The sequence below is a fragment of the Penaeus vannamei genome, chromosome 21, assembly GCF_042767895.1.
Source record: "Penaeus vannamei isolate JL-2024 chromosome 21, ASM4276789v1, whole genome shotgun sequence".
Taxonomy (NCBI): domain Eukaryota; kingdom Metazoa; phylum Arthropoda; class Malacostraca; order Decapoda; family Penaeidae; genus Penaeus; species Penaeus vannamei.
In genome coordinates this window covers 17,030,011-17,057,510 of record NC_091569.1, presented here as the reverse complement: position 1 = coordinate 17,057,510, position 27,500 = coordinate 17,030,011, and the positions used below count along the sequence as shown (strand labels likewise).

Sequence of the window (27,500 nt, the reverse complement as noted above, 5' to 3'; positions counted from 1 at the left end):
CATAACCTTCTATCCTCACATTCTCTATGAAGAATTCTTATACTTTGATGCATAACTTTGAGTCTACTTTGCAACATGGATTTGATATATGAGTGAAATATTCAAACTTTATGTAAAATCAATCTCTTGAAATATCAAAGACTAAAATTCATCACTGGTGAAACTTCAAAATTTATAATTCAATTACATAGGCAAGTCAGATAAATTGTAGTCTTTATGGGTTAATCAAAAACTTTCAGATGCTTATAAAGTTGCAGATTATAACATTGCAAAAAAACATCATCATAATGCTACCATCATTCTATACATACCTTCTGCCACTTGAGAAGATCACCACCTTTTCCACAGCCAAGGTCAAGCACAGATATTGGGTAGTCATCTACCTGTCTCTCTCGAATCTGCTCAAGACAGTAGTTTATGAGGTAGCTTTTGATCCAGTTATTGAAATTCCTCATATGAAAGATACGGCTCTTTGCCCTGTCTTTGACCCCCTTGTTCATGATGTTATTATAGTGGTCAGCAACAACAGAACCTGCAAAAACATTAGCTTCAATATAACAATGTATAATATCTATTTACTTCCTACAAATACAGAGAAAAGAAAAAAGAATATTCATTATCATAAAACCAAAAAACATCTTTCATACTCTGTGATTCCAGTTGAAAAGGTGTTAAACAATATACTGCAAATAATACAGAAAAAAAAATACTTACCAAGACCTTTTTCTTCATTGTGATTGTCTTCATATTTAGCACACTTTACCCGAGTCTCCATTATGACTCCCTAAAAAATGAATGAATAAATAAATAAAAAATCCAGATTACTTGAGTACTGTAATACAACCAAAATAAAAACTACAATATATTTGCATTCTTAAAGAAGCTTGCAAGTACACATTTCCCTTAATAAACATTATTATCTGTACAAAAGTGAGTGATGAAATGACTCAATATTCAAAACAATCGTTCTCATAGGATATTTACAATTTTTTGGGGGGGAAATTGATCAATTGAAGGGAATTGCAAAGATGTTATACAGTATCTTGCTATTAGCATTTTATGTTTGTTTACTAAAATTCCATATCCTCTAGATTAACCAAGGGGTCTTTTGAGACATTGTTACATGTTAACAATTTCCACAAGACTTCAGAATGCAGGTACATGAGACACAATTATTTTTATGGAAGATTATGCTTTTCCCTTTTATTGTTCATGCCATAAAGATTATGAAAAGAGAAAAAAACTTCAACATGTGTTATTTCAGAGGCATAATTCATCCCCCCCTCCCCCCCAAATGCTGTAGCATATCCAAATTCAGTCCAAGATAAACATATTATGGCTCTTTTTGTAGATCAATAATGTCTAAGGGAAGGTAGGAAGTGATTTTTTTTCCGTGCTTCTTGTAAAAGTGACATATAATTGGTAAAATATTTCCTTAAAAAAGTGCTTCCTATATTCCCTAGATAAAGGATGGTTCTGTAAAACAAAACAATCAGAATGATTATGCAGTTTATTTTGGATTTTATTTATTTTTTGAAAAATGGCTAATTTTCTTCTTTTTTTTCCCAGGGTGATTTCTTTGGCCCCAATAGCAGATGAGGTCATGAAAGGTACCAGGGAAATTGGGGGATAAAATATGACCAATGTAAACAGAATCAATCACTAAATTGTCTAAAGCAGTGGGCTGTGCTCCCTGCAACCCCTCTCCTATGGGGCTGCTGTCCCAACTCCCTAAGCAAAGGGAAGACAAGGAATCTGCCACATATTCACTGCAGGGTAGGGTAATTTTCTATCTTACATCAGCCACTCCTACATCAACGATTTTGGTATCATTGGATTCCTAGCACTGTCCACAATGCAAATATATAGTTTTTAACCTAACTCCCCTATAGCGACAAACTAGAAGCGTTTTAAGCTGGGGAACGCTTGAGCAAGAATTCTTGCCATAGGCCAAGAACTGTACCGTTCCCTGTTTAAAACGCTTTCCAAGGCAGGCAGGCCCTGTTCAGTGATGCCAGACATGTGGAAGTGTCTTTCTATAAAGTACAAAACATAACAGTCATTGGAGAACATAGAAATGTCAAAATAACACACAGCATATACATACTTGGGTTTTAAAAGCAATAGACAAGTATTCCCACCAACAATCTAGGAGAGATAATTAATGCATAAATCAAGAGTGGAGTTTATTCCATTGGCGGTTGGTAACAGTTTGAGCGCGCATTTCAAAACAACTGACAAGCTAGCGTTTTTTTCCATTTAACGGTAAATATAAGTCCGGCGCAACTTATACTATGTTCCATCCCACTCTATTTTTTCCGCTCTATAACATGGTGGTGTCCATTTCTCTCTATCTACGCGCGTCCGTCTCCGTAACCACTACCATGAGAGTAAATATAACAAATCATCAAATACAATATCAACAGAAGAATGTTGCTAGAATTCCTCAGACTTTTTTCACTTGATATATTCTTTATTTCATAGAATAGCAGATATATTCTCGATTTAGAGAGACGAGGAGTAACAGTACAGTAAGAGGTAAATTGTTCGTCTTATAATGATTTATTATTTATAAGTAAAACACTTTTCATTTCCATAATCTCCATTATCTCCTTTCGTTTTCAGTTAATTTAACTTTTTTAAATATAACTTAAAGAAAATTACAGAATCAGATGCTGTGAAAAAAAATATTTTTCTGATAAGATATTAAGCCGAGTTCCTGGCCAACGCCCGCATTCGAAGGATCGTGACTAGTACGGTACGTGACCGACGCTGTTGCCATGGTGACGGTACACCGCTTGATTTAGCAAGCTCAAGACTAGTCATCTACTGGGGGTCGCTTGAGAAAGCAAGCGAAATGCTTGAGTTAGAATGAAAAGCGCTTGAGATTTCAGGCAAGAACTTTCCCTGCTTAAAACGCCTTTGGCCCCAATAGCAGGGGAGGGTATGAAAGGTTCCAGGGAAAATGTGGGGTTAAACAACACTAATAATATAACCAACAATGAAAATAATGAGGACAATTCACATTACTTTTCATTGCAAGGGGCTGTGCCCCCTGTAACCCCCAGGGAGGGGGGGGTTGCCACCCCCAACCCCGCCTAGCATACAAAGAATCCACCATGTATTCAGGGTAGGATAGAGCGTTACACAATTATAAAGGTATTGGAACTGAAGCAGCATACTAACCTTGAAATAGTCAGCATTGTATACTGAGACGATTTTAGTATATCAGGATGAACAGGGTATACCATGAACAGTGAGGGGTGGCGGGTTTTGCGTAGTTCTCGCGATTACACCGATAGCCTCGGATGATGGAGTGGAATGATATATGTAAACTAGTATGACGTTTATTAGTCTGCCAATTGATAGTAGTTATTGTCCCATATGGTTACTGAAGTGACTTTCGTCATCTATTGCATAAAAACGTAACCTTATGGTCGAGTTTCCCGTCCTCTGGAACCAAGAGATGTGTTCATAACCGAAATAATACGGTATAATTTCCGTTTTTTTGGAAGCAAAGTTATTAGATACTTGCGTGTCTAATAACTTCGTTATTATTGAGTCGCAGTTGAAGTTCATAGAAGATGAAGTTTCTTAAAATCACTCGCTCTATCATTTGCATATGTTATTTTTCGTCTAAACGAAAGCTGGCAGGATTTCGACATATACCGAAATTACCTTTAGTGTGACCTCTTCTCATTTGAATTTATATGTTTTGAGGGCAATTAAGTTAATAAATCAAGGACAAAAAATCACACATCTCACCTCTGCATTTACTTCCATGCCGACACCAAAGTGTGACTTTCATGTCACTTTGTGAAATATTACTGCAAAAGGAAAATTATAAATATATATGTCTAAGGTAGTTTTCTATTGCTTTTTTTTTTCTTGTGAAAGACTCTGAATCCCCATTATTACGAATTTTATTTAAAAAAATAGCTTTATTCGAATATTACGCCGTTTCACAGATTACAAACTGTGTCGGATAAGAATGTATTCGTATAAACAACCTTAAATTTAACTTATTACGCCTTATTATTATAAACACCTTTATTAGAGGTGTTTTAAGCAGGGAAAGTTCTTGCCAAAATCTCAAGGGTTTTCCTTGCTACCTCAAGCGACCCCCGTAGATGGTTAGACTTGCGCTTGCTAAGTCAAGCGGTGTACCGTCACCATGGCAACAGCGTCGGTCGCGTACCGTACCGGTCACGATCCTTCGAATGCGGGCGTTGGCCAGGAACTCGGCTTAATATCTTAGAGAAATAATTTTTTCACGGTATCTGATCCTGTAATTTTCTTAAAATCATATTCAAAGAAATTGAAATTAAAAACGTTTTAAGCAGGGGAGCGTTTGGGCAAGAATTCTTGCCGATAGGCCAAGCGCTGTACCGTTCCCTGCTTAAAACGCTTTTCAAGGCAGGCAGGCACTGTTCAATGATGCTGCCAGACATGTGGAAGTGTCTGTTTATAAAGTACAAATCATAACAGTCCTTGATGAGCATAGAAATATCAACATACCACAAAATATACAGCAGTATTCCCACCAATAATCTCAGAAAGAGATAACTTATGCACAAGTCGAGCACAAGTTTATTTCACTGGCGGTTGGTAACAGTTTGAGCGCGCAATTCAAAACAATTGACAAGCTAGCGCCGCATGAAGATGGCAGAGTAGATCTACCCAAACATCTTAACAAAGCGCAATATTTTCTCCTATATTCATATAAAGTGCCTCTAAAATAATGACACACACTTCCGATTTACAGCCCTTTCATTCTGACGCGTTATCAAAACAAATGAATATCCCTGAATTAAAATATAGGCCTACCCATTCCCATATATCCGATTTTATGAGGTTAAATATAACAAATTGTCGAATACAATATCAACAGAAGAATGTTGCTAGAATTTCTCAGACTTTTTTCATTGAAATATTCTTTAGATTAGCTGATATATTCTCGATTTAGAGAGAGGAGGAGTTTAACAATAAGAGGTAAATTGTTCGTCTTATAATAATTTATTATTTATAATTGAAACATTTTTTTTCCCCATAATCTCCATTATCTACTTTCGTTTTCAGTTAATTTAAATTTCTTTGAATATGATTTTAAGAAAATTACCATGAAAAAATGATATATCTTATAAGATATTAAGCCGAGTTCCTGGCCAACGCCCGCATTCGAAGGATCGTGACCAGTACGGTACGCGACCGACACTGTTGCCATGGTGACAGTACACCGCTTGATTTAGCAAGCGCAAGTCTAGCCATCTACGGAGGTCGCTTGAGAAAGCAAGCGAAATGCTTAAGCTAGCAAGGAAAACGCTTCAGATTTCAGGCAAGAACTTTCCCTGCTTAAAAGGCTTCAAGTCTAGCCATCTACGGAGGTCGCTTGAGAAAGCAAGCGAAATGCTTGAGCTAGCAAGGAAAACGCTTCAGATTTCAGGCAAGAACTTTCCCTGCTTAAAAGGCTTCAAGTCTAGCCATCTACGGAGGTCGCTTGAGAAAGCAAGCGAAAGGCTTGAGTTAGCAAGAAAAGCACGAGATTTCAGGCAAGAATTTTCCCTGTCTTAACTGAAAAAGTAAGGAGATAATTGAGATTATGGGAATAAAAAGTTTTACTTAAAAATAATAAATCATTATAAGACGAACAATTTACCTCTTATTAAAAGCGTTTTAAGCAGGGGAGCGTTTGAGCAAGAAGTCTTGCCAATAGGCCAAGAACTGTACCGTTCCCTGCTTAAAACGCTTTCCAAGGCAGGCAGGCCCTGTTCAGTGATGCCAGACATGTGGAAGTGTTTTTCTATAAAGTACAAATCATAACAGTCATTGGAGAACATAGAAATGTCAAAATAACACACAGCATATACATACTTGGGTTTTAAAAGCAATAGACAAGTATTCCCACTAACAATCTCGGAAAGAGATAACTAATGCATAAATCGAGAGTGGAGTTTATTTAATTGGCGGTTGGTAACAGTTTGAGCGCACATTTCAAAACAGCTGACAAGCTAGCGCCGCTTCAAGGTGGCAAAGTAAATCTACCCAAACATCTTAACAAAGCGCAGTATTTTCTCCTATATTCATATAAAGTACCTCTAAAACAATGACACACACTTCCGATTGGCAGCCCTTTCATTCTGACGCGTTATCAAAACAAATGAACATCCCTTAATTAAAATATAGGCCTACCCATTCCCATATATCCGATTTTATGAGGTTAAATATAACAAAACATCGAGTACAATATCAACAGAAGAATGTTGCTAGAATTCCTCAGACTTTTCTTTATTTCATAGAATAGCAGATATATTCTCGATTTAGAGAGACAAGGAGTAACAGTATAGTAAAAGGTAAATTGTTCGTTTGCCTAACAGCAGGTTTCTGTGCTGCATTGGGAACTGATGGTCTTGACCGATATATTCTGACATTTGGATGGCTTATGTGAATATTTTTTTCATTATTTATAAATACTAGGTTATTAGCGAATAGAAACTGCATCACCCAACGTCGGACGCAAAAACGCCTCTTTCACATGTTCGTAAGAATATTTCTTTCCAAGTTCAAATTCTGCTAAAGTGATACAAGACCTGTAATCAAAACCTTTTACTCGCAATCTCTCTCAAACAAAACAAAAATTCCAACACCAGACAACGCAACCAAACACCATCTTCATCCTCATCTGATGCCTGCACAAACACAATATGAACACTAGTCCAGGCAGTTACTTTACATCTTGCAGTATAACATTAATGGGATTCGCACAAAATATAGAAAGTTACACGCATGCACACACACACAAACACACATTGTGTCGCCCACAAACATAACTCCTAACGTGCTCTACTGCACTGTTGAACATAATAAGCAAGACACAGTGAAGATGGTGTGGTCATATGCGCATCACATATACACAGTGCCATAAAACACTTCGATACGCTCACTAACACACATAAAAAAAACTCAGAATACAACACAAATTATCACAATCATAAACCCCCCTCGCAATTACAACCATGTGGGGAAGGTTCAGTGACCTACCTTCTGAACACCAACCTATCATCACAACGCGCATATTCAGACTCATTTCGCTACCGTACCAAACTACAACCAACTATAAGTGCAAAAACTAGATGAAGTCCACATCAACGTCTAATCACAAGCAGTGATCACACTACAAGATTTCAACATCTCACAAACAGAAACATCACATCCCTAAAGGCAACGATATATAATACGCTTTTCCATGCCGACTTTGAGAATATCCACCATTTAGGCACTTGGTAAGATCATTTGTTTCAGCCACAAATGAAACTACTTTTCAAACACCAACTGCATTGTTAAGCACCACTCTAGTCACGAGACTTCATCACACACTACACATTCAGGTGTCCTACAGAAAGCGGCTACGACTACCACTAATGGCAGACCTAAACAACGGCTTTAATTCATGTAGAACCTACAGAACACTGCTTGAACATTATTTATTACAATGGATATCAGCAAAGCCTTTGATGAAGTCTGGAGACCTTTCGTATGATGTGCAATACAACTTGACGTACTGATAATGTAGTCTGAGTGAGAGTCTGATAATGGGCATCGAAATTGTTGACAACGACACGCCATTTCCCCTGGGTGTTCTGGGCACGTAGGGGCCTGACGTAAGCGGTCTCTGATGGACACAAGTAAGTTTCCTCCTCCAGACTAAACGCTTGTTTGCTAGCTAGCTCACTGTACGAAAACCCCATGGACTTTACACTTTAAAGGGAAGTCGCCACAAAGAATGCTCTACAAAGTATTACAAGACCCCTTTCATTAAATCTTTCCAGTTTTAAATGAATGTTAAACAGACACCACCTTCAAATAAATTACTCTTGTGAAGGCATCTCTTCCTCCATTTCATACGTCTGCGTGTCGAGTAATTCGCATCTACATGATTTATTCATTTACTGACAAAATTCTGCCGCGCCAACATTTAAGGTCATTACCGACGTATACAAAATATAGCAATAGGGCAAGGCTTAGGGGCGAAGCTAACAGGTAAAAAAAGGTCATACAGAATTATGATACAGTATTGTGGCAAAGCGGTTGCAAATAAGTTTACAATTAGGACAAAAGATGTTGGATATCAATGGTTGTCTACAGCGCTGTTGGTTAATATGGTAGTGAAAAGGGTAAAGATGAAATGTCAAGGTTGTTCAAGATTGAGCCAGTCTTTCATCCTTTCAGCACGGCTCTCACATTTTAGGATGTGGACAGAGGAAGGGGATGAAGAAAAGGAAATGGAAAGGAGGGGAAGGAAAGACCATGCAAAATTAGTTGAAGCGAAGGCTGAGGTCCAAGGCATGGTGCTGCAAGGCAGTCCACGTCTCCTACCCCCCCCCCCTCCCCGAAAACAACGGGCATGGGATTGGGTGGGGGTGGGGGTCTACATTATTAGGCGTGTCCTCCCCAGGCTTATTCTGAGGGCCATGCCGGAACTGATGTTAACACAAGTGATTTTCCTGTTACTGGCACGGGTATGTTACTGGTTTGCCTGACAGTATTGTGTGACGGGCTCTACTACTGCTTGCAGAACATGCTTAGTCGGTGGACATTGACTCCTCTTCCTTCGAGGGGTGCATCTGTCCCCAGACCTTTAGTGGTGTCATTGGTTTTCCTTTGTCTCTGGTCGTAATTAACCTGCTCATGTAATACTTTAAATCTTGGCTTCTTCCTTCCACTCACCTTTGTCCTTTAGTTTGGCTGAGATACATTGACGATGTCTTTGCCATTTGGTTCAGTGACCCTGCTCTCTTTTCCTATTTCCTTGAGCAGCTGTTTAAAAATGGAGTGAGAGCTGGACAACAATGGTTGATGGTTAAAACAAATAAATGTAATAGACATCAAAGGTCATATAGTACTGTGATAAAGTATTGTGGCGGAGAGTTAATATCAGTTAACGATTAGGATAAAATGTGTTAGATGTCAAAGATTGTCCAGCGGTATAGGATAGTATGGGATTGAAAAAGGTAAAGAGGGAAGAGCAAATGAAGTAAGGCGGGGATGAGAAAAAGGGGAAGGGATTAAGGTCATAAGGCGATTAGATATATGATGAAAACTGCAAAAGAGCCATTATGAAATAATCAATGATTAATAAGGGTAAAATGGTATTTGGAGAAGTCAAAGAATCCAGGAAATGAGATAAGATAACAAGGGGAAGGGGGTGAAGTGTCAGGAAGAATGTCAGTAGGGGAAGGACACTGTTACGACATTAGGGAATTAAGTAAGGGTAATGGGGAAAGAGGGAATGATACAGGGGAGAGAGAGGGAGGATGGGGTGTGCTGGGAGAGTGGGAGGAAGAAGTGTAAGGGGAACCTGAGGAGGAGGATGACTATCGGCAGGTACTTTAAAGTAGAGGGAATAGGAATCGATTGGAGTGTGGATGAGGGAGTTGAGCATTCTCTTTGATCATGCTTAGGAAGTTTTGTGTCTTTAAGAGTCTGGAGGGAGTTGGGTGGGGAGGTCAGAGATACAAAGGTTTTCTTATGAGGAGAAGAGAGGATAGATGTCCGAAGACCAGCGGAAGAGGTGAGTGTATGAGAGGCTGTGGCAGATGGGGTGGAACATTTAGATTGCCGGTGCGACAAGTAAAGTAGGCATTGGGGAAGTGGTAGAGACTAGAGTATCTGGATTTAGATTGGCCTGACCTCGACACAGACTGTGAAATCACCTGGATCTAACGACAAATTTCGAACTGTAACTCACGTTTTCCTGCAGCCTTCTACAGACCCCTATTTTCCAACACAGAATACTTACAAAACCTTCACGCATCTGTCTCACGCATCACACCAGATAAACACATTTGGATTGCAGGTGACTTCAACCTCCCTGACATCATCTGGACTTCATCCTCTCTTGACCCCATTAATGCACCCCAAACCCCATCATCCCTCACACAAACAGGCGCCAATTACACGATACCTTCAGAGACATCATGAATACATTTTCACTCTCACAAACAGTACTTAAACCAACGCAAACACAAATCACCACACGCCCCGCTGGCAACGAAGGCCCTTCAACCATTACCCACATGTTACATCTTCCTCACTAACAACTCACTACACATGAACAACACAGAGTTCTTGTTGATGCAAATCTTCGGCCGACCAGACAGAAACGCAGACGAGGACCTATTTTGCTCTTCTCTAGAGCCAACAGACTCGATCATACCAGACATGATGACTTGTAGAGACAACTCTCTATTTTTTTACCCTTACTCTCGACCACTTCATGATAACTGGAATAGCCTGAAACACTCAATACACGTTTCCATCAACACTCGCATACCACATAAAACACCTAGCAGACACACTTCCCTGGTTCTTCAGGGACTTACGCAGACAACACCGAAAAAACGGACTTACGCAATCATACAAGACACCGGAAAACATTCACCAAAAACATAAAAAAGGTCGAGCACAATTATATCAATAAATACCTCACAGACAATGTAAGGAACAACCCATAACACTTCTTTAAGATTTTCAAGATGCGCAGACAGGACACCACTAACATAGCTGCACTAATAGACTACAATGATACTCGTCACCAAACCAGAACTCAACACAGTTGTACTCCATCTTCACACAAAAAATCTACTACACCAAGCATGCCATGTAGCATCTACCCATCCATCCCGACTCTTGACATAAGGACAGAATCTCGAATCTCTAGACACCAACAAATCAAATGGTCCTGACAAAATCCTTAAATCCTGGCACTCAGTCCCTAAGAACATCCTCTCTCCCATCCGACCGGCTTTGTACTGACGTCACCCCTATTTTCAAAGCAGGTGACCGGATTGACGCATCCTATCATTGCCCTATCTCTCTCACCTTCATCATCTCCAAAATCTTCGAACACATCATACACAATCACGTAATGAATCATGTTGACGTAAACAACATATTAATAGACACAATACGGATTCCGAACCAAAGGATCATGCGGATCCCAGATCACTGGCATCACAACACAAATAAGACAATTAACACATGGACATCCTCTCAATATCCAGACAAGCACACAGACTAACAATTAGGTACAAAATCAGAAACCAAATCGACTTAACCAAACCAAAATACACGACAAACATACCAGACACACGATTTAAAGATTTAACTTTTAATTCCATTTGTTAAAATGGATATTCTTTGCTTTGACATACTGTTTTATTTTGCCCAAATTTCCCCCTATTTGCAAGAAATGGCCGGGTTACCATCCACTGGTAGTGCGCTGGACTGAACGCAGGTCCGCAAGATTGCTAAACCAGCACGTTACAGCTGCGCCATAAAGCATACCGTGATATGTGCTAACCTTTAGCGCCCTATGCTTCAAACCATTGAAGTTGAGATTGGGCAAGGAATTTGATTGGGGGAGAGGTAGTAGAGGCATGATAGTTTGGGGAAGTAGGAAGAGCTACAGACATATTGAGAAGATGGAAGAGGAGCAGAGCAAAGGACAGTTTTGTAGTAGGTAGAGAGAAAAAAATTCGTCGTCGTGCTTCCTGTCTGACCTCGCGTAAAGTTGAGGCTAAGTTTAAATCTGAGTGTTGCAGCCTCAAACTCAAACTTGTAGGTAGGGCAACACCTGTAAAATACATCATGGGGACCACCATCGTTGGCACATAAGTGTGACTATGAGAAGTTTGATCAATCATGACTAGGTTGGGCACAAAGAAGACAGTGGGCAGCAATGGTGTTTAGCTGGGCAGCCAACATTTCTGAAACTGACGGGAAAGGGTCGATATGGTCAGACAGGGCAAGATGCTCCACCAAAATTATCTTCATGGGTGAGGTTGTCTCCTGGCTAATCTTATCAATATTGATGTAGACCTTACACTGGCCTCTAAGAGGTACAGTGTAGCTTTTGCCATTGCATCATAGTCGACGTGGCAAGCATGCAGGTCATTTTCACAGTCTGGCCAGTCTTTGCTGGAGACAGAGCAATCAGTCAGAAACATTTTCAGTGCAGGCATTAAGAGAGGAGTGAGGGTGGGTAGGAACAGTTTACCTGTGAGGTCAGTTTGGGTAGATGGTGCATGTAAATCGAATCATCATATCTTGTCACTGCACCACTGGTGGGACCTTTCATTTGCTTCCAGATCTTGGTTGGAGCAGCTTGGGCCCAATCTATCTGCGTGTTACCCACTCTTTCCTATTGAACGATTTTCCATTCGGGAAATTTCAGATAGTGGGGGGAGTGGCCCATGTGGTAGGATGTTACTAATTTCCATCCACTGCTCATGCCGATATTGAGCTGGTGTGCGTCCTTGTAGCCCAGTAACTGTGGCGAAGCTCTTGTGTGAGACAAACCTTTGACGCACTTCCTGGTGACCATACAGTGGGTGTCGGTTGTCAATTGCTTGTCCCACTCTTGCTTGGTGATGACGTCACGTCTGATGGAGAGTGACACAATGCTTGCAAGGCTATATAGGGCCAGTGATGTCCGGTTTAGTTCTGTGTCCACGGCTGATGGCAGGACCGTGACCACACAGGGTTACAATATTCGGCGGTTGAGTAGCACAATGCCATGGCGGTTGTTTTTAGGGTTTGTGGGTCGGTTCCCCATGAGGAGTTTACAAGCTTTTGTAATAGGCTGTTTCGAGTTGCAACTTTTGCTCTGTTTCCTTGTATGCCCTCTGAAAGACAATATCCAATCCAGAGTCACACCCAGATATACAGGATACTCGGTGTTTTCAAGTGTTTTGTTTTCCCAAGTGACCCTGAGGCATTCTTTCTGCAGACTTGGAGTTTTCCTGGGTTGGCATTTAAGAACAGTTTGTAGTAGGTTCATAGAGTATGCAGTGCATCTGGGAGGCTGGTTTCGATGGCATGGAAGGATTTTGCTTCCATTGCTATGCAAAGATCGTCTTCATAGATAAATTTGTGGATGTTCTGGAATTATGGCTGGGCTTTGGTGTAAATGTTAGATGACACTGGAGCCAACACCGATCCCTGTAGCAATCCGTTCCTTTGTAGCCCCCACCTGCTTTTTTTTTTTTTTGCTGTTCATCTCTACAAACCTCCGATTGTTCAGGACAACTGAACAACAGTTGATTGTTTCACTAAATTGGCTACCTCAGATAGGAGGGCCCTGTGGTTCACCGTGAAATATGTCGCAGTGAGGTAAACGAAGACTGCTCCAGTTTTCAATTATTTTTCAAAGCCATCTTCTGTGTATTGTGTGAGGTTTAGGACCTGGCATGGTCGTGGGACAGTTGGTCATCCACTGTGGGCAGAATTTGGGTCATAATCAAGCGTCCATACAGCTTATACAGACAACACTAGAGAGATTGGTCTGTAGCTCTTAGGGGATGTTTTTTTCCGGTTTTAGGATGGCTACGACTTTGGCTTTCCATATTTTTGGTATCTTTATAGTTGTTAAACAGGTGTTCAGCAACTCAAGGAGCCACTGAAGAGTTTTAGGACCAAAAAAAATGTATCATCTCTACTGTGATGCTGTCTCATCGAGATGTTTTGCCAAGTTTAATGGTTTTTATGCCTGCATCCAGTTCCTCTGTCGAAAATGGGAAGAATTGTTCTTCACTATTGTTCATATAGTTGGTCATTTCAACATCCATGTTCTTTTTGTGTCCCCTTTCCTTAGTTTTGGGTTTGTTGTTTAAAAGTAGTTGGTGAGCAACTTCGTCCAGAGTAACTGCAGCAACATTTTTGTTGGTATTATTCTCATGTGTAGTTTCCAAATACTTTTCCAGGCCTTTTTAATAGTGTGGGTCATTTCTATTCCGGTTATTTATTCCTGCCGTCTGTCCTTTTTTCTGTGGTAATCATATTGAGCAGTGATTCGCCTAGTTCCTTGGTGTTTTTTGAGAACGGATTATATGCCTGTTGGTATTCCTGGTGCATCTTACTTTGGTTGTTGAGACAAGGTACATACTGCCTTTTATGCCCTCTTGGGATGTTCATTGTTGCAACACTCCAGACAAGTTTTTAGAAATGTTAATAATCTTCAGGAAATTGGTTAATGCTAGTTATTTTGGTATCTAGTTCAGTTGTAAATTTTTCCCGATTTGCCTTTCGAAAATTGAATTTAGGTGTTGGTTTGCTTTCAGCTGGTCTTAGAACAGGTTTGATCTCTATTAGCACAAGTCTATGTTGGGATTTTGGGATTGGTTTCATGATGGATTTCACAAAGTTGTTGAAAAGTTTGGATGAGGCAAAAGCTAAATCAGGGTTGTATCCTCTTCTCCATCTAGCACTCAAGAAAGAGGGTGAGATATTGATTCATAGTCCAAAGTTCCACTTCTTCACCGTCCTTGTTTGTCTGGCTGTAGACTCAGGTGGTACTGTGACAATTAAAATCACCGATAACCAGGCAGGCTTTTTCTGCATTTCAGGTTGTGGTTTGCTGGCCAGACAAATGGTGCTGGAAGAGGTTTATAAACTGACGTGATAATGAGGTGTTCGGTTTTGACTAGAAGGATTTCGATTCAATCACCGTAGTGATTAATACAGCTCTGACTGTTCGATGGATCTCTTGTATATATAGCACTACTATATATACAGGGTTTGGTTGGTGGATAACAAGCTTCATGCCAGGAATATTTTTTGGCCGTGGATTGCAATGTTTCTCTTCCAAACACAAAATACCAGTATTCAGAGTTCAGAGGATCTCTAATTTTGCCGCTGAAAGTCCTTCAGCATTAAAGCTAACGATTTTTGATAGTGTCATCTCTGAGGGCCGAGGGTTTATCCAAGAGTTCTTGTGGCTTGGTGTAGTGCAGCACTCGGTCTCCTTTCGGATTACAGATTAAAGGTTCACGCTTTGTAACTGTGACAAAACGTGAACGACCGGAACTTGGGCCAAAAATAGTTCTCATAAGCTTTGTTGAGGTGGAAGCAGTATAATGGGGTCCCTTGAGTGCAGGGAGGATAGGTGTGGAAAAGCAGAGGTACGTGCTGTATTAAAGCGTGGACAGGACAAGAGAATGTGTGGGACTGAAAGAGGGACGTTACATAGAGGACATAAGGGCGGGTCTGAGCGTGACATCAGATAGGCATGTGTTAGGCGAGTGAGGCCAAAACGTAATCGTGCGAGGGCCGTCTCCCAGCGTCTGTTTTTGCGAAATGGAGCTGACCAAGAGGAGATTGATAGTTTTACGGTATGTAACATTGTTGTGGAGTCTTGACGAAAAAGATTGCCATCGGGTATACAAGAAGGTCTTAAAGTGGGGGTAGTAATCCGTAGCTGGAATATGCGAGAAGCGTTGTTGAGGTGATGTGGACATTGCGGCATAGCGTGCAAGAGCATCTGCCTGTTCATTTCCAGGGATTCCAACATAGCTGGGTACCCAGCAAAATCTGACAGATTTGTGACGTGTGGATAGATAGAACAACCAGTTCTGAATCTTACAGACAAGGCGATTGGTCGAGTGCATAGATTTTATGGGGGTTAAAGAGTTACGGGAGTCGGTAAAAATAGTAAAAGAGGAAGAGGTGGATGAGTATATGCGTCTTAAGGCAAAAAGGAGTGCATATAGTTCTGTAGTAAGGACACTAGATTCAGGAGGGAGGGTGTATTTGAAAGTGCCATTTGGGAATGTTACTGCGAATCCAGCTCCTGAGATGGATTTGGAACCGTCAGTGTAAACATGAATGCTGGAGGAATGAATGGAGACATGGTCAAGGAAATGAGTGAGAAGAATAGAGGGGGGAATATCTGATTTTGGTGGGTCAGGGAAAACTGAGGAGCAAATACAGGGGTTAGGGATAAGCCATGGAGGAATGGAATGGACAGACAGTCGGAGATGAGGGAAGGGGTAATGGGAGAGGAGGGTATCCATTTGTACGGGGAGAGGAGTTGGTAAACGTGGAGAAGAGGTAAAGGTATGAAGCAAGGATTGTGGAATAGTTAGTTTGGTAAGGGAAAATTGGTGAAATCGAGCATAGCATCGGAGAGAGAGAAGGGCTCGACGTCGAGAGAGGGACGGCATGCCTGATTCAGTATATAGGCTCTCAACTGGAGAGGAGCGGAAGGCGCCTAGGGCTAAGCGGAGACCGCTGTGGTGGATTGTATCAAGGTGAGCAAGAAGAGAGGTTGAGGCAGATGAGCTTTTTCTTTGATGTACAAGATATGGTCTCGCCAGGACAATTTGGAATCAAATATAACGCCTAGGAATTTGCCAGAAGAACGGTATTGGAGTGGGGGTTTGGGGACCGTACGTGAGCAAGAGAAAAGGATGGGGAAAGATTTAGAGGTAGAGAAGCGAAAGCCATGGTTGGTGGCCCAAGAAGTTACTGATGTTATTGCAGAATGAAGGAATTGACAGAGATCTGGTATGGATGTGCCAGATGCATAGATGGTTATGTCATCAACATACAGTGATGCTCGGGCTCCTGGTGGTAGGACTGAGACTATGTCATTTACAGCAAGAAGGAATAAAGTGGTATTAAGCACACTTCCTTGTGGGACGCTTTCGAATTGAGGAAAGGATGATGACGTGGAAGAGGCAATCTTGACCTGGAAAGTACGTTTAGAAAGGAAGGATTTAATGAAAACGCCCATGTTTCCACGTAAACCTAGGGAGGACAATTGTTGGAGGATATGGTATCGCCATGTGGTGTCATATGCTTTTTCTAGATCAAAGAATATGGCTAATATGGATTCATGGCGTGCAAATGCCGATGTCTCGGAATGGGCAAGTGGGTCTGCTGTACTTCGGGCACGTCGGAAACCAAACTGGGAAGGGGAAAGGAGATTATGAGATTCAAGGTACCACATTAAACGGAAGTTTACCATTCGTTCTAGTAGTTTGCACAAGCAGCTAGTTAGAGCTATGGGGCGGTAATCTTGGGGTAGGGTACCTGATTTATTGGGTTTTAAGAAAGGTAGGATAAGAGCATCTCGCCAATGAGAAGGAAAATTTCCTGACGTCCATATGTGGTTGAAAATAGTTAAAAGGAATGATAGAGAGGAAGATGGGAGGTGTCGGAGCATACGATAGTGAATACCATCAGGGCCTTCATGAGTGTTGCGGCACGACTGTAATGCATCGTTGAGTTCAGAAGAAGAAAAAGGAGCATTATAGGACTCATCAGAGGATAGGGTGAAGGTAATAGGGGTGTGTTCCTTGATGGCTTTAATGGAAGAAAAGTGTGGGGAAAGGTGAGAGCCACTACTGACCTAGCTGAAATGGTTGCCCAGTTCATTAGCTACTTCAACAGGCTCAGAGATGAGAATATCTCGAATATGGAGGACGGATGTAGGATGGGGGGGATATTTGCCTGATAATTTATGGATCCGTCGCCAAACAGCTGAAATGTAATTGAGGAAACATAATTTTGCCAGCTATTAAATTTGCTGTTTTTAATTATACGGCGAAGATGGGCAGATGCTCTTTTAAATGAAATAAGGGCTGATAGCTGGTGAGGGGTGCCTCGTTTGTAGCGATAGCTGTTCCAGGCTGCTCGTTTTAAGCGAAGCGCTTTGGTGCAATCAGAATTCCACCATGGAACACATTTAGAGGTATAAGGTCTTGAAGTTCGAGGAATGGTTGTATAGGCAGCTCTTAGGATCGTGGTAGTAAAACAATGTAGCATATCTGAAATGGACGGTAAGGGGGGTGGAGGGATAGGTATAGTAGAGAGTGAAGTGAAAGTATGCCAGTCAGCTCTATCAAAGCACCAGCATGGAGGATTAGGAAGTGGTACATATGAAGTAGGAGAAAGGTGTTGGGAAGTGGTCACTATAGGGGAAGTGGTCTAGAACTAACCAATGGAAATCTAGATGTAAAGTAGGAGAGCATAGAGAGAGGTCAAGTCATGAAAAGGATTGTGTGCGCATGTTAAAGTGTGTGGGGCGATCTGAATTAAGAATAATTAGGTTATTTGTGAAGAGGAAGCGTTCTAGAGATCGGCCTCGGGAGTTGGTGGTAGAGTCACCCCACAGAGTGTGGCGGCAGTTGAAATCACCAACTACGAGGAAAGGTGGTTGGAGTTGGGAAATAAGAGTCTCAAAGGCAGTAAAGTCAATGGGATGTGATGGGGAGAAGTAGACTGAAATCACTGTGATCCAGCGGCGAAGAAAGATGCGAATAGCTGTGCACGGGACAGAAGTTTGTATGGGAGGTATGACATAAGGTGTTTCATGATGGATAAGTATAGACGAGACATAAAGGGAGTGTGGGGAAGAGATAAAATGGTAATTGGGAATTGGAATAGGAGGGTGTGTGAGGAAAGTCTCTTGGAGGCAGATAATAGATGGATTATAAGAAGCAAGGATATGACGTAGGTCTGATCTATGAGAGCGGAAACCGCGAATATTCCAATGTAGGAGAGCTATATCCTAGTTGATTTACGAATGATAACGCAAGTACGTGTTGGGGAATTTGAAGGGGAAGGAGCTAGGGGGTGTAAAGGAGGGATATTAGGAGGTAGGGAATCTGGAGAAGGGCATTATTGTGACATGAGTGATTCTCGTGTGTATCCGGGAGGGAGTGCAAAGGATAGAGGAGATGGAGGGAAGGAGAATGTGCCTATAGTTGGGGTTGAAGGGGGTGGGTTATGTTGGGAGGGAGTAGATGTGGAGGGAGTATTAGTGTTAGGAGGATGAATATCGGAAGGATGGATAGTTGGAGTTGAAGGGGATGTGTTGTCTTGGGAGGGATTAGGAGGAAGGGGTGTAGGGGGAATATTAGTAGGTGGGGTATGAATATCGGCAACCACTTCAAGTGTGGAAGGAGCATGAGTTACGGGTTCTTGTGTCTCAAGCATATAGCTTTGAATGTCATCCATTGTTTCTGCAGTGGAGTTTGTTGGAGAGTTTTGTGAGAAGGTAATTGTTTTTGCAATGGAATTGGTTGGAGAGTTTTGTGGGATAAAGGTTTTCTTATGAGGGGGGGAAGAGGAGACTGGTGTCTCAGGAACAAAGGTATAGGTAGGTGGAGGTGATTGTGCTGTAGGGGAAGAAGGGTTAGAACGTTTAGTCTGTCTACTGCGGGTAGTGTGGGGAGGGAGAGGGGTTGGTGTTGGGGCTGTAGTTGAGACGAGCTGTGGTTGAGATTGGGGTGTCTGGGTTTAGAGTGGCAAAGGAATTGGTCTGAGGGATGTAGAATGTAGAAGTGGAAATGGGGACCTTTTGGGGTGGAGGGGGAGGGGCTGAGCGAACGATGTTACTTGAGTATGGAGTATGAGAGAAACCTTGTCGACGTGCTTCCTGTCTGGCTTCACGTAAAGTGAGACCATTTTAGTATCTGAGAGTTGCTACTTCAGATTCAAACTTATAAGTGGGGCAGCCTCTATAAAAAACATTATGGGGGCCGCCGCAGTTAGCACATGTTCGTGTTTGTGCTGAGTAGTTCGATCGATTATGACCAGGTTGGGCACATATGGGGCATCGGTCTGTGGAACGGCAATGTTTGGCAGGACGTCCAAAGCGCCAAGTTTTGACATTGACGGGGAGGGGGTTGGTATGGTCGAACAGGGAGGGATTGTCCACCAATGTAGATAAGTAAGAGAAGGTCATGTGTACAGAAGGTAATTTTGGCAATATTGGTCGGACTCTTTCGTTGACCTTTAGGAGGAATGGTGTCGCAATGTACTGATTTCACATCTTGGTCTTTGAGGCATCCTAATAAGTCTTCTCCACAGTTTGACCAATCTTTCGTTTCGACTGGGCAGTTTGCTGGGGAGAGAGAGACAGTTCCAGTACAGGTATTAAGGGTTGGATGAGCTTCTGCAGGAATGGGGTTGCCAGAATGATCAGTTAAATTTGATAGTGCTATAGATTCAGTTTCTGATCTGACTGTTACAAGACGGGAGCGATCGCGTCTGGTATAGAAAGGGACTCTACCTACTTGTTTTTGGAGACATTGTTGAACGAGAAGAGTGTTGCCTGAGTGAGCTGTAGAAGGGATCACGAAAAATCGGTCCCATTTAGCTGGGCTAAACAGAGTATTTAAGATATCTGTAGGGTTGGTGGTGGTGGATGGTCGGGGACGTGTAGAAGAGGGAGTATTACGGAATGATGGGAGAATAAGGCTGCAAGGTAGTAATAAGGGAGGATTGGTTGCTTGATGAAAGTTGCGGGGGTAGAGTTGATGAATTTGAGGAAGTTGGGTAGGTAGGAATGTCTTCTTGAGACTGATTTTCTGCTTGGGTGGGTAATGCACTAGTAGGCATTGAGGAGTGGGTAGTAGTTTTAGTGTTCGGAGCCGTGGTCAAAGGAGAGCCTGGGTTGGGGCTATTTGATAAAGGGGCTAGCCTCATTGCCTCTAATAATGGGATTACATTTTCATTACTGGTCATGGGGAACCTGGATTATATAAAACGGCATAAACGGTCCACCCTCATGCTCTTGAAGGTAAGGGCTAGATTAGTCGGGAGTACCGTGCCCATAGTTCCTGCAGGCCATTCAGGACTAGCACAAGGTCAGCCTTTCATCCTCTCAGCACGGCTCTCACACCTTAGGAAGTACATAGTAGAAGGGTTTGGAGAAGGGATGGAAACAGGAAGCTGGAGGGGGAAAAGACCATGCAAAATTAGTTGAGTCGAGGGCTGAGGCCCTAGGCAGGGGAGATCCCTGCATTGGGTCTCAGTCTCCGTCCCCTAAGCCCCCCCACGACAACAACGGGCAAGGGATTGGGGGGGTACAATTTTAGGGCCACGTCAACTCTATGGAAATTATGCATAAAATTTTAGACGGATTGAAACTCATCTGTCAGATTTGCTAATCTGAGGCAATACTTGAAGTTGCATTATCATTTATACGTTTTATCTGAGTGATTGTTTAATAAAAGGTATCTTATGATTGAGAGTTGTTTTATTAAGAAGCATTTTGTTCTTAGCAGAAATGTTACATAGTTGGCAGTAGTTCACAGTCTATGACATGATAACAAAATTTTCCATCTGCTTAGACATAAGAGAAATTAGCATTTTGTTAGTTTTAAACAAAGGAATAGAGTTTTGTTAATTGTTATATCATATGCTCCATCTGTGCAGCTGCCAATATTTTGTTTTGTCTTTCCCTTTTTTTGTATGTCTTGTTCAGAAAAAATAAGTTTCAACAAAGTCACATATTGCAGTTTATTTTGGGATTAATAAACCTTTTTTGCTAGTAAAGAACGTAGATAAAATACTTGACATCATGATTTCCTAGATATATGTATATAGACAGTTACTTGATAATATAAATTATTGAATTTTAGAGCTAATACCTCATCTAAGTTTGTGGGGGAATAAAAAATTCTAGGGAGAAAGTTTCAATTTTGGATTTAACTGGGCTATATGGAAGTGGTTCTACCTATCAACTGAGTAATGGTATGCGTAAGGCAGGGAACTAAGGAAATGTAATCTTGGAAATGCAAAATAACACACTAAACTCCGATGAATGGAAATATAGACAATAAAGGTGTGTGTGTGTGTGTCTGTGCGTGTGCGTGTGTCTGTGTCTGTGTCTGTGCGTGTGTGTGTGTGTGTCTGTGCGTGTGTGTGTCTGTGCGTGTGTGTGTGTCTGTGCGTGTGTGTGACTGTGCGTGTGTGTGTGACTGTGCGTGTGTTTGTGTTTGTGTCTGTGTGTGTGTCTGTGTGTTTCTGTGCGTGTTTGTGCTGTGTGTGTCTGTGCATGTGCGTGTGTGTGTCGGTGTGTGCATGCATGCATGTGTGTGCGTAATTGTGCTCGTCTCACTCAAAATAAACGTGTAGGGCATTGGTAAGCGTGTGTATACTCTTGTATATGTGCATGCTATTGTGGGTGCGTGAGGATGCATGCATGCATGCGTGCGTAGGTGTGCTCGTCTCACTCAAAATAAACGTGTAGGGCATTGGTAAGCATGTGCATACAATTGTATATGTGCATGCAATTGTGCGTGCGTGAGGGTGCATGCATGTGTATGTCTGTGTGTGTTTTTGCATGTGTTTACATGTGTTACCATGTATTTTTAATTCTGGTTGTTTCAACAATTGTTGGTTTATGTAAAACGTTAATTCTGCATAAATATACATCATTAGATTATTCCTCTTTCATAGTGCTGCAGAAACTTTAAGAAATGAGTATGACCAAGCTTTATTGCAATTTCTCTTGCTGTGTGGCCAAGACTGTTACATTCATTTACTGGAACATCTAGTAGTAGGAGATAATGGCCAAAGCAAACATCACCCTGAAAAATCAAATAGTAAATGTGAAGCTTAAAAATCATAAACATCTAAACTAGATTTTGGTTCAGTTTGCTAGGTCAATTACTTACAGTAAAAATAGAGCCATATACAAGACATCTCCAGATCAAAGTTTTGAGAATATTACCAGTTTTGCAGCTATGGTTAGAGCATTGTCTCCCCATTCATCTTTCTTTAATAGGTCTGGGACATGAGTAGACAGCAGAAGGGCAAGGTCTCGTTGTCCACGCCGGGAGGCTTTGAGGAATAGAGATGTAAAATCTACATCTGGGATTCTTTCACTTCGCATTGAAGCAAACACTGTGTCATAGTCTCCTGTAATGTTTTGGAAATAATTTGCATGCATTAAGTATGGTAATCAAGCGATAATAATCAGGTATTTAAAGAAATAATAGTACCAAATACATTGCAAACAAGTAATAAATAACAATACAAAAAAAGCTACAAAAGCAATAAAAATACCTTTATCTGCAGCATCAGAAAATTCGTCCTTTGTTAAAATCAAGGTGTGCTTCATCTGTTCTTCCAGGTCTTTCTTTGCAAGTTCTGGATCATAGAGAATCAAGCCAGCAAGAATGCTGTTTCCTTCAAAGGGATCTTCTACATCACTATCAGGTTCAATCTTCACGGTGATGTTCTTATATACATCAGGCTGAAAGGTCCTCATTATTATGATTTTCCCCAAATCCCAACAACTGTAAAAATCTCTATGTAGGACATAACCATTTCCTGATTCAATTCAAAACTGTCAGTTAATATCTATACTATTAAAAACAGAGGTAAACAATCACTCAAAATAATAAAGTGGTAGAGAGTAACAAGTGAACTTGAAATAGGAGAAGAGTTACTCTAAAATTTAAAAAAAGAGACTGTAGATTAATAAAATGATAAATGACAAAGTCTATCTACAACTCATTGTCTGGGGAATACAAGCTCAGTTCATTATCTTTCTAAATCATATATATTAATTGTTTAAAAAATAATAAAATGAGAGAGCAAATAAGTTTTATTTTAGGATACATTTACTGTAATATAAGAAAAATGGGTAGGCCAGCATGTGCAAATTAACCCACATATACTGAGTTGGTAAGAATACTTCCCATATCTTTGTCTCCTTGTTTATCATTTGCCTTCACACGTGGAAGCATTTAATCAACAAGGAGTCAATTAGCAGTCTTACCTATCTCATCTGTTTACCATTTTTGTTGATTTTCAGATATTCTTTTTATTTCTTATTTCTATTAATATTTTTTATATCATAATAAGAAGAAAGTCAATTATAATAACATCAATATCAATAGCATAAAAAAATAATAAAACGGAAGGAAAGAAAAACACAGGTGTAGTCCCATAGGCCTAATAATTGGCTCTTTGGTGGCTGAGCACTTATGGAGCCACAAAAAGGAACTACAGTTAACAGTACAAGTAACCATCAGCAATGGGTTAAAAGTTTGCTTTTAAGGGGGAAGTGAGTCCAGACGGCAATAAGATGAAAAGCTGTAACTCTGAGGGGACTTCTAATTATCAAATTATCGTAAATGTAAAAGTATATATTCTAAGGTACTTACTTGCTTACTTGAAGAGGCTTTCTGGGAATCTATTCCCGATATCAGACTACCAAAAGTCTTTGTTCTATGATCTTTACCTCTGAAGAGAATGAAATTAAGAAATTAGTTATCCAAAATGTAACATACATGACTGAGGACCAAGACATTCCTAATGAACAAATACAAATAAAAGAATAAAAATAATTTCTTTACTCAGTATTTTATATATACATATACATACATATATACAAGTGTGCACGCCCGCATGCACGCACACGCGCGCACGCACGCACGCACGCACGCACGCACACACACACACACACACACACACACAATCACACACACACACAATCACACAATCACACACACACAGACTGAAGGAGATACTAATAAGGCGTACAAATACGGTACGAATATGGATCTAGGCGAAACCTTTGAGGACGTGTGGATGTCGATGACGGATGGATGCACCAAGGACCAAGATGAAAAGGCCGAGAACGAGATGCGCGAGGACAACCGAGAACAGGAACACGGCGAGGACCGATCAGGCAAAAACAAGGACGTACGCCGTGAACCCTCATCGTCAGCCGATCCATATCTCAGCAGGGGAAGCAGTAGGAACATCAGGTCAACTTTGAGGTGCTATTTTCAGCGCCCCGAGGATGAGGCGGGGGTAGGTGGCAGAGCGATGAAGGAGTTACTAATAAAGCGTACCGTATTTGTACCCCTGTTGTTGGTACCGGCAGCCTGTTCTAAATATACTCTACTCTGTCCGGCTCAGGTCGCCTTCTAGGTCACCAGGGGTCAGAAGACAGAACTGACCTAGAAGCGACCTACCATAACTCACACACACACTCCCTGACAGTCGCCCACCCAAGCAGGGCATGGGGCTTTCCCATTCACACCTTCAGCGACCACTCCCTCCGTGCGGGAGTTCCACCTAGCGCTATTCTTTGTGTATCGTTATTCTTGTGTATGTGATGTAACTCTTAGCAATAAAGAGAACAGCCATAAAGTGAATCCCTGACGACACCTGTAATTCAAACTACACTATAAAACAAGAGGTGTTAGACACTCTTATATTCTGGTGGCAGCGGTGGGATTCCTTTAACCTTTCGGCTTGAAGCATGAACTAAGAATTCTGAAGAACTAGGACCGGTCGCCTATAAAAACATCGCGATATGAAGAACAAGGATCCAAAACCACCTGAGTACATGTGTGGTTCAAATTCTTTTCTTGTTCCTTTCTTCTTCTCCCATACACGTGTTAAGCAAACCATTCCACGATGGTTTTGCTGGTGGAAAGTGCTAATAGTGAAAACTTAACAGCATAATGGCAACACTCACCGTCTGTCAATCAACGGGACCGGAAGACACTTCCTCAGGATGTGTCAGGTCTGGATGCAAACACATGAAATATCGTTCTTTAAATAATTAATTTTCTCGCATTTACAGATTTATTTATATTGTTTGAATGACAACAAAATTCAACTCAAGTTCATGATTTTCTCTCAAGCTGAGAATTTTCTTTTTGTAATTCGCGATCATTCACGAATTCTGTGTATTCCTTCTCTTCTTGTACAAATTTAGTTAATTGATTGAATTTCACTCATTGTTGGACTCTTTAGTTCATTTTATTCTCTGACTGATTTCGTTATTTCGCACTCACGAACATATAATTTATTTCTCTGTAGTAAACAGCCCCCCCCCCCCCCTCGACCTCACTTTCTCTTCCGTCTTGGGCTTGGAGGGATCCTGTAATTAGGCCTTCAACGCTATTCAGTGACAATTCTTTGGTGCAAAGAATAATAGCCTGATCGCAAATATTTCTAAATTCATTTTAATGAATAAAGCGTAACAATCTTCCCCTTTCATCGTGCAATAAGTATAATGAAAGTGAAGCATAACTCATTCGTTCGGCATATTGAGTCGGTGTGACCTGTATTAATGTCTGATTAGGAAAGGCCTAGGGTTTAAAGCTTGAAATGATTCGCTAAGTAAACACATCCGTCTCGCCTCATTACCGGTGGCATGTCCGGAAAATTCCGACAATCGTGTGATTCGTAGTTATCTGCGTGCGCCATTCACAGATTGTAGAGTAAGACTAACGATGAAATTCGAGTCTCATATAGTCACTTCATTCGTTCAGATAATCTGGGCATAAGGGACCCTCTGTCAATGAAAACTAGCTCTAACTTGTTTAAGTACGATGAAATAATTGGGGTTAATGCATAAATATTGCTGTGATGAGTAAATATACACGCAATCATTTCTCACACTCTTCCACACAGTTCAACAGACACTGTTAAATCAAATCTTCATCTATAGGATTTGTTGTGTCGTAGTCTAAGGCTATTCTTTGCCTTGTGACGTTGCTGATCGTGATTAGTGGAAATGATGCACAATACATATTTTTCTTCTCTATGAAATGACAATCGGTTCAAGTTATCCTTGCGGATGCCGATGTCATTTCCCTTATCTATTCTCATATCTATCTGAGATGGTTAGTAGCTCAAGCAAGTTTGTGAGAACTGCTACTCTCCTCTCCCTCATTTATTTTTCTTCCTGAAAAATACAAAGTGAAAAAAACGAAAATAAATGAAATAACCACATCAAAAACGGCAAATTAGCATAAAAATAATGGCTAACAGCACTTAAATAACATCCCTCCCTCTCTGTTGTTTTTTTCTTTTTCTCTTACTATCTTGGCCCTTACATGTATGAACTGGTTCATGTATATAATGGATGTGTATATCCGACACGGCACCAAAGGGTATCTAACTAAGCACGATCACCTTGCAATGCCGTGAGACAAACATCGCCAAAAGATCGCCGCAGGCCGAAGGACAAGGACTCGGGAAATTGCAGGTATTAAGCCGCCCAGATCAAGTGGACGGGTGCCACCTGTCAGTATTCCCGTAGATCCAGTGAAGAACCAGGAACTCGTCAGAGCAGGCCCGTGATGCTATGAAAAGCCGCCTGCCTGGACGCCCGTAGATCGGTTAAACTCCAGGAGCTCCCCAGCGCAGGAGTAAGCCGCCCTCAGATGAAAGGACGCCCCTACCCAGTAGACCCAGACACGCAGGCTACGAGGATTTGTTATGAGCCGCAGCCGAGAAGGACCTGGACGAATCTGCGAGGACGTGTGGACGACGATGCAGCTGAGTACCACCTAGATGAGGACTAAGAGGACGACTGGACGGACCGAAGTCAAGGAGGACCTAGGCAAAACCTTCCAGGACGTGTGGACGTCGATGACGGATGGATGCATCAATGACGAAGATGAAAAGGCCGACAAGGAGATGCGCGAGGACAACCGAGAACAGGAACGCGACGAGGACCGATCAGGAGAAAACGAGGACGTACTTCGTGAACCCTCGTCGTCAGCCGATCCATGTCGCAGCAGGGGAAGCAGTAGGAACATCAGGTCAACTTCGAGAAGGAGCTATTTTCAGCGCCTCCAGGACGAGGCGGTGATAGGTGGCAGAGCGATGACAGAGTTACTAATAAGGCGTACCGTATTCGTATGCCTGTTGTTGGTACCGGATGTTTGTACCGGCAGCCTGTTCTAAATATACTCCACTCTGTCCGGCTTGGGTCGCCTTCTAGGTCGCCTAGGAGCGACCTACCATAACTCACACACACACTCCCTGACGGTTGCCCGCCCTAGCAGGGCATGGGGCCTTCCCACTCACACCTTCAGCGACCTTCCCTGTTCGCTCCTGACCTGAGTTGCCCACTTCCACTCTCTCTGGGCGGGAGTTCCACCCAGCGCCGT

General features: G+C 41.6%; 2 protein-coding genes across 5 annotated transcripts in view; both read right to left on the bottom strand.

The window, feature by feature from the left end:
* The window catches only part of Rnmt (RNA guanine-7 methyltransferase), an 18,800-nt gene extending 11,127 nt beyond the window's left edge, over window positions 1–7,673 (bottom strand). The window contains exons 1-5 of one of the 4 annotated variants that reach the window (XM_070135993.1): window positions 4,113–4,200; window positions 3,766–3,827; window positions 3,431–3,453; window positions 715–784; window positions 312–532 (exon numbers count right to left, since the gene is read on the bottom strand). In XM_070135993.1, coding sequence (XP_069992094.1) covers window positions 312–532; window positions 715–784; window positions 3,431–3,453; window positions 3,766–3,808 — 357 coding nt within the window. In that variant the 5' untranslated portion in view covers window positions 3,809–3,827; window positions 4,113–4,200. Of the gene's footprint in view, window positions 1–311; window positions 533–714; window positions 785–3,186; window positions 3,383–3,430; window positions 3,454–3,765; window positions 3,845–4,112; window positions 4,201–7,559 lie in introns of those variants that run through there. The other 3 variants (XM_070135994.1, XM_027363897.2, XM_027363899.2) reach the window with 3 other exon arrangements.
* Window positions 7,674–20,806: 13,133 nt separating this feature from the next.
* LOC113812031 (M-phase phosphoprotein 8) overlaps window positions 20,807–27,500 on the bottom strand; it is a gene marked incomplete in the record, with an annotated part of 61,032 nt that continues 54,338 nt past the window's right edge. Inside the window, 4 exon segments of the mRNA XM_070135992.1 lie at window positions 20,807–22,160; window positions 22,304–22,491; window positions 22,639–22,828; window positions 23,745–23,823. Of these exon segments, the coding sequence (XP_069992093.1) occupies window positions 22,008–22,160; window positions 22,304–22,491; window positions 22,639–22,828; window positions 23,745–23,823 (610 nt within the window).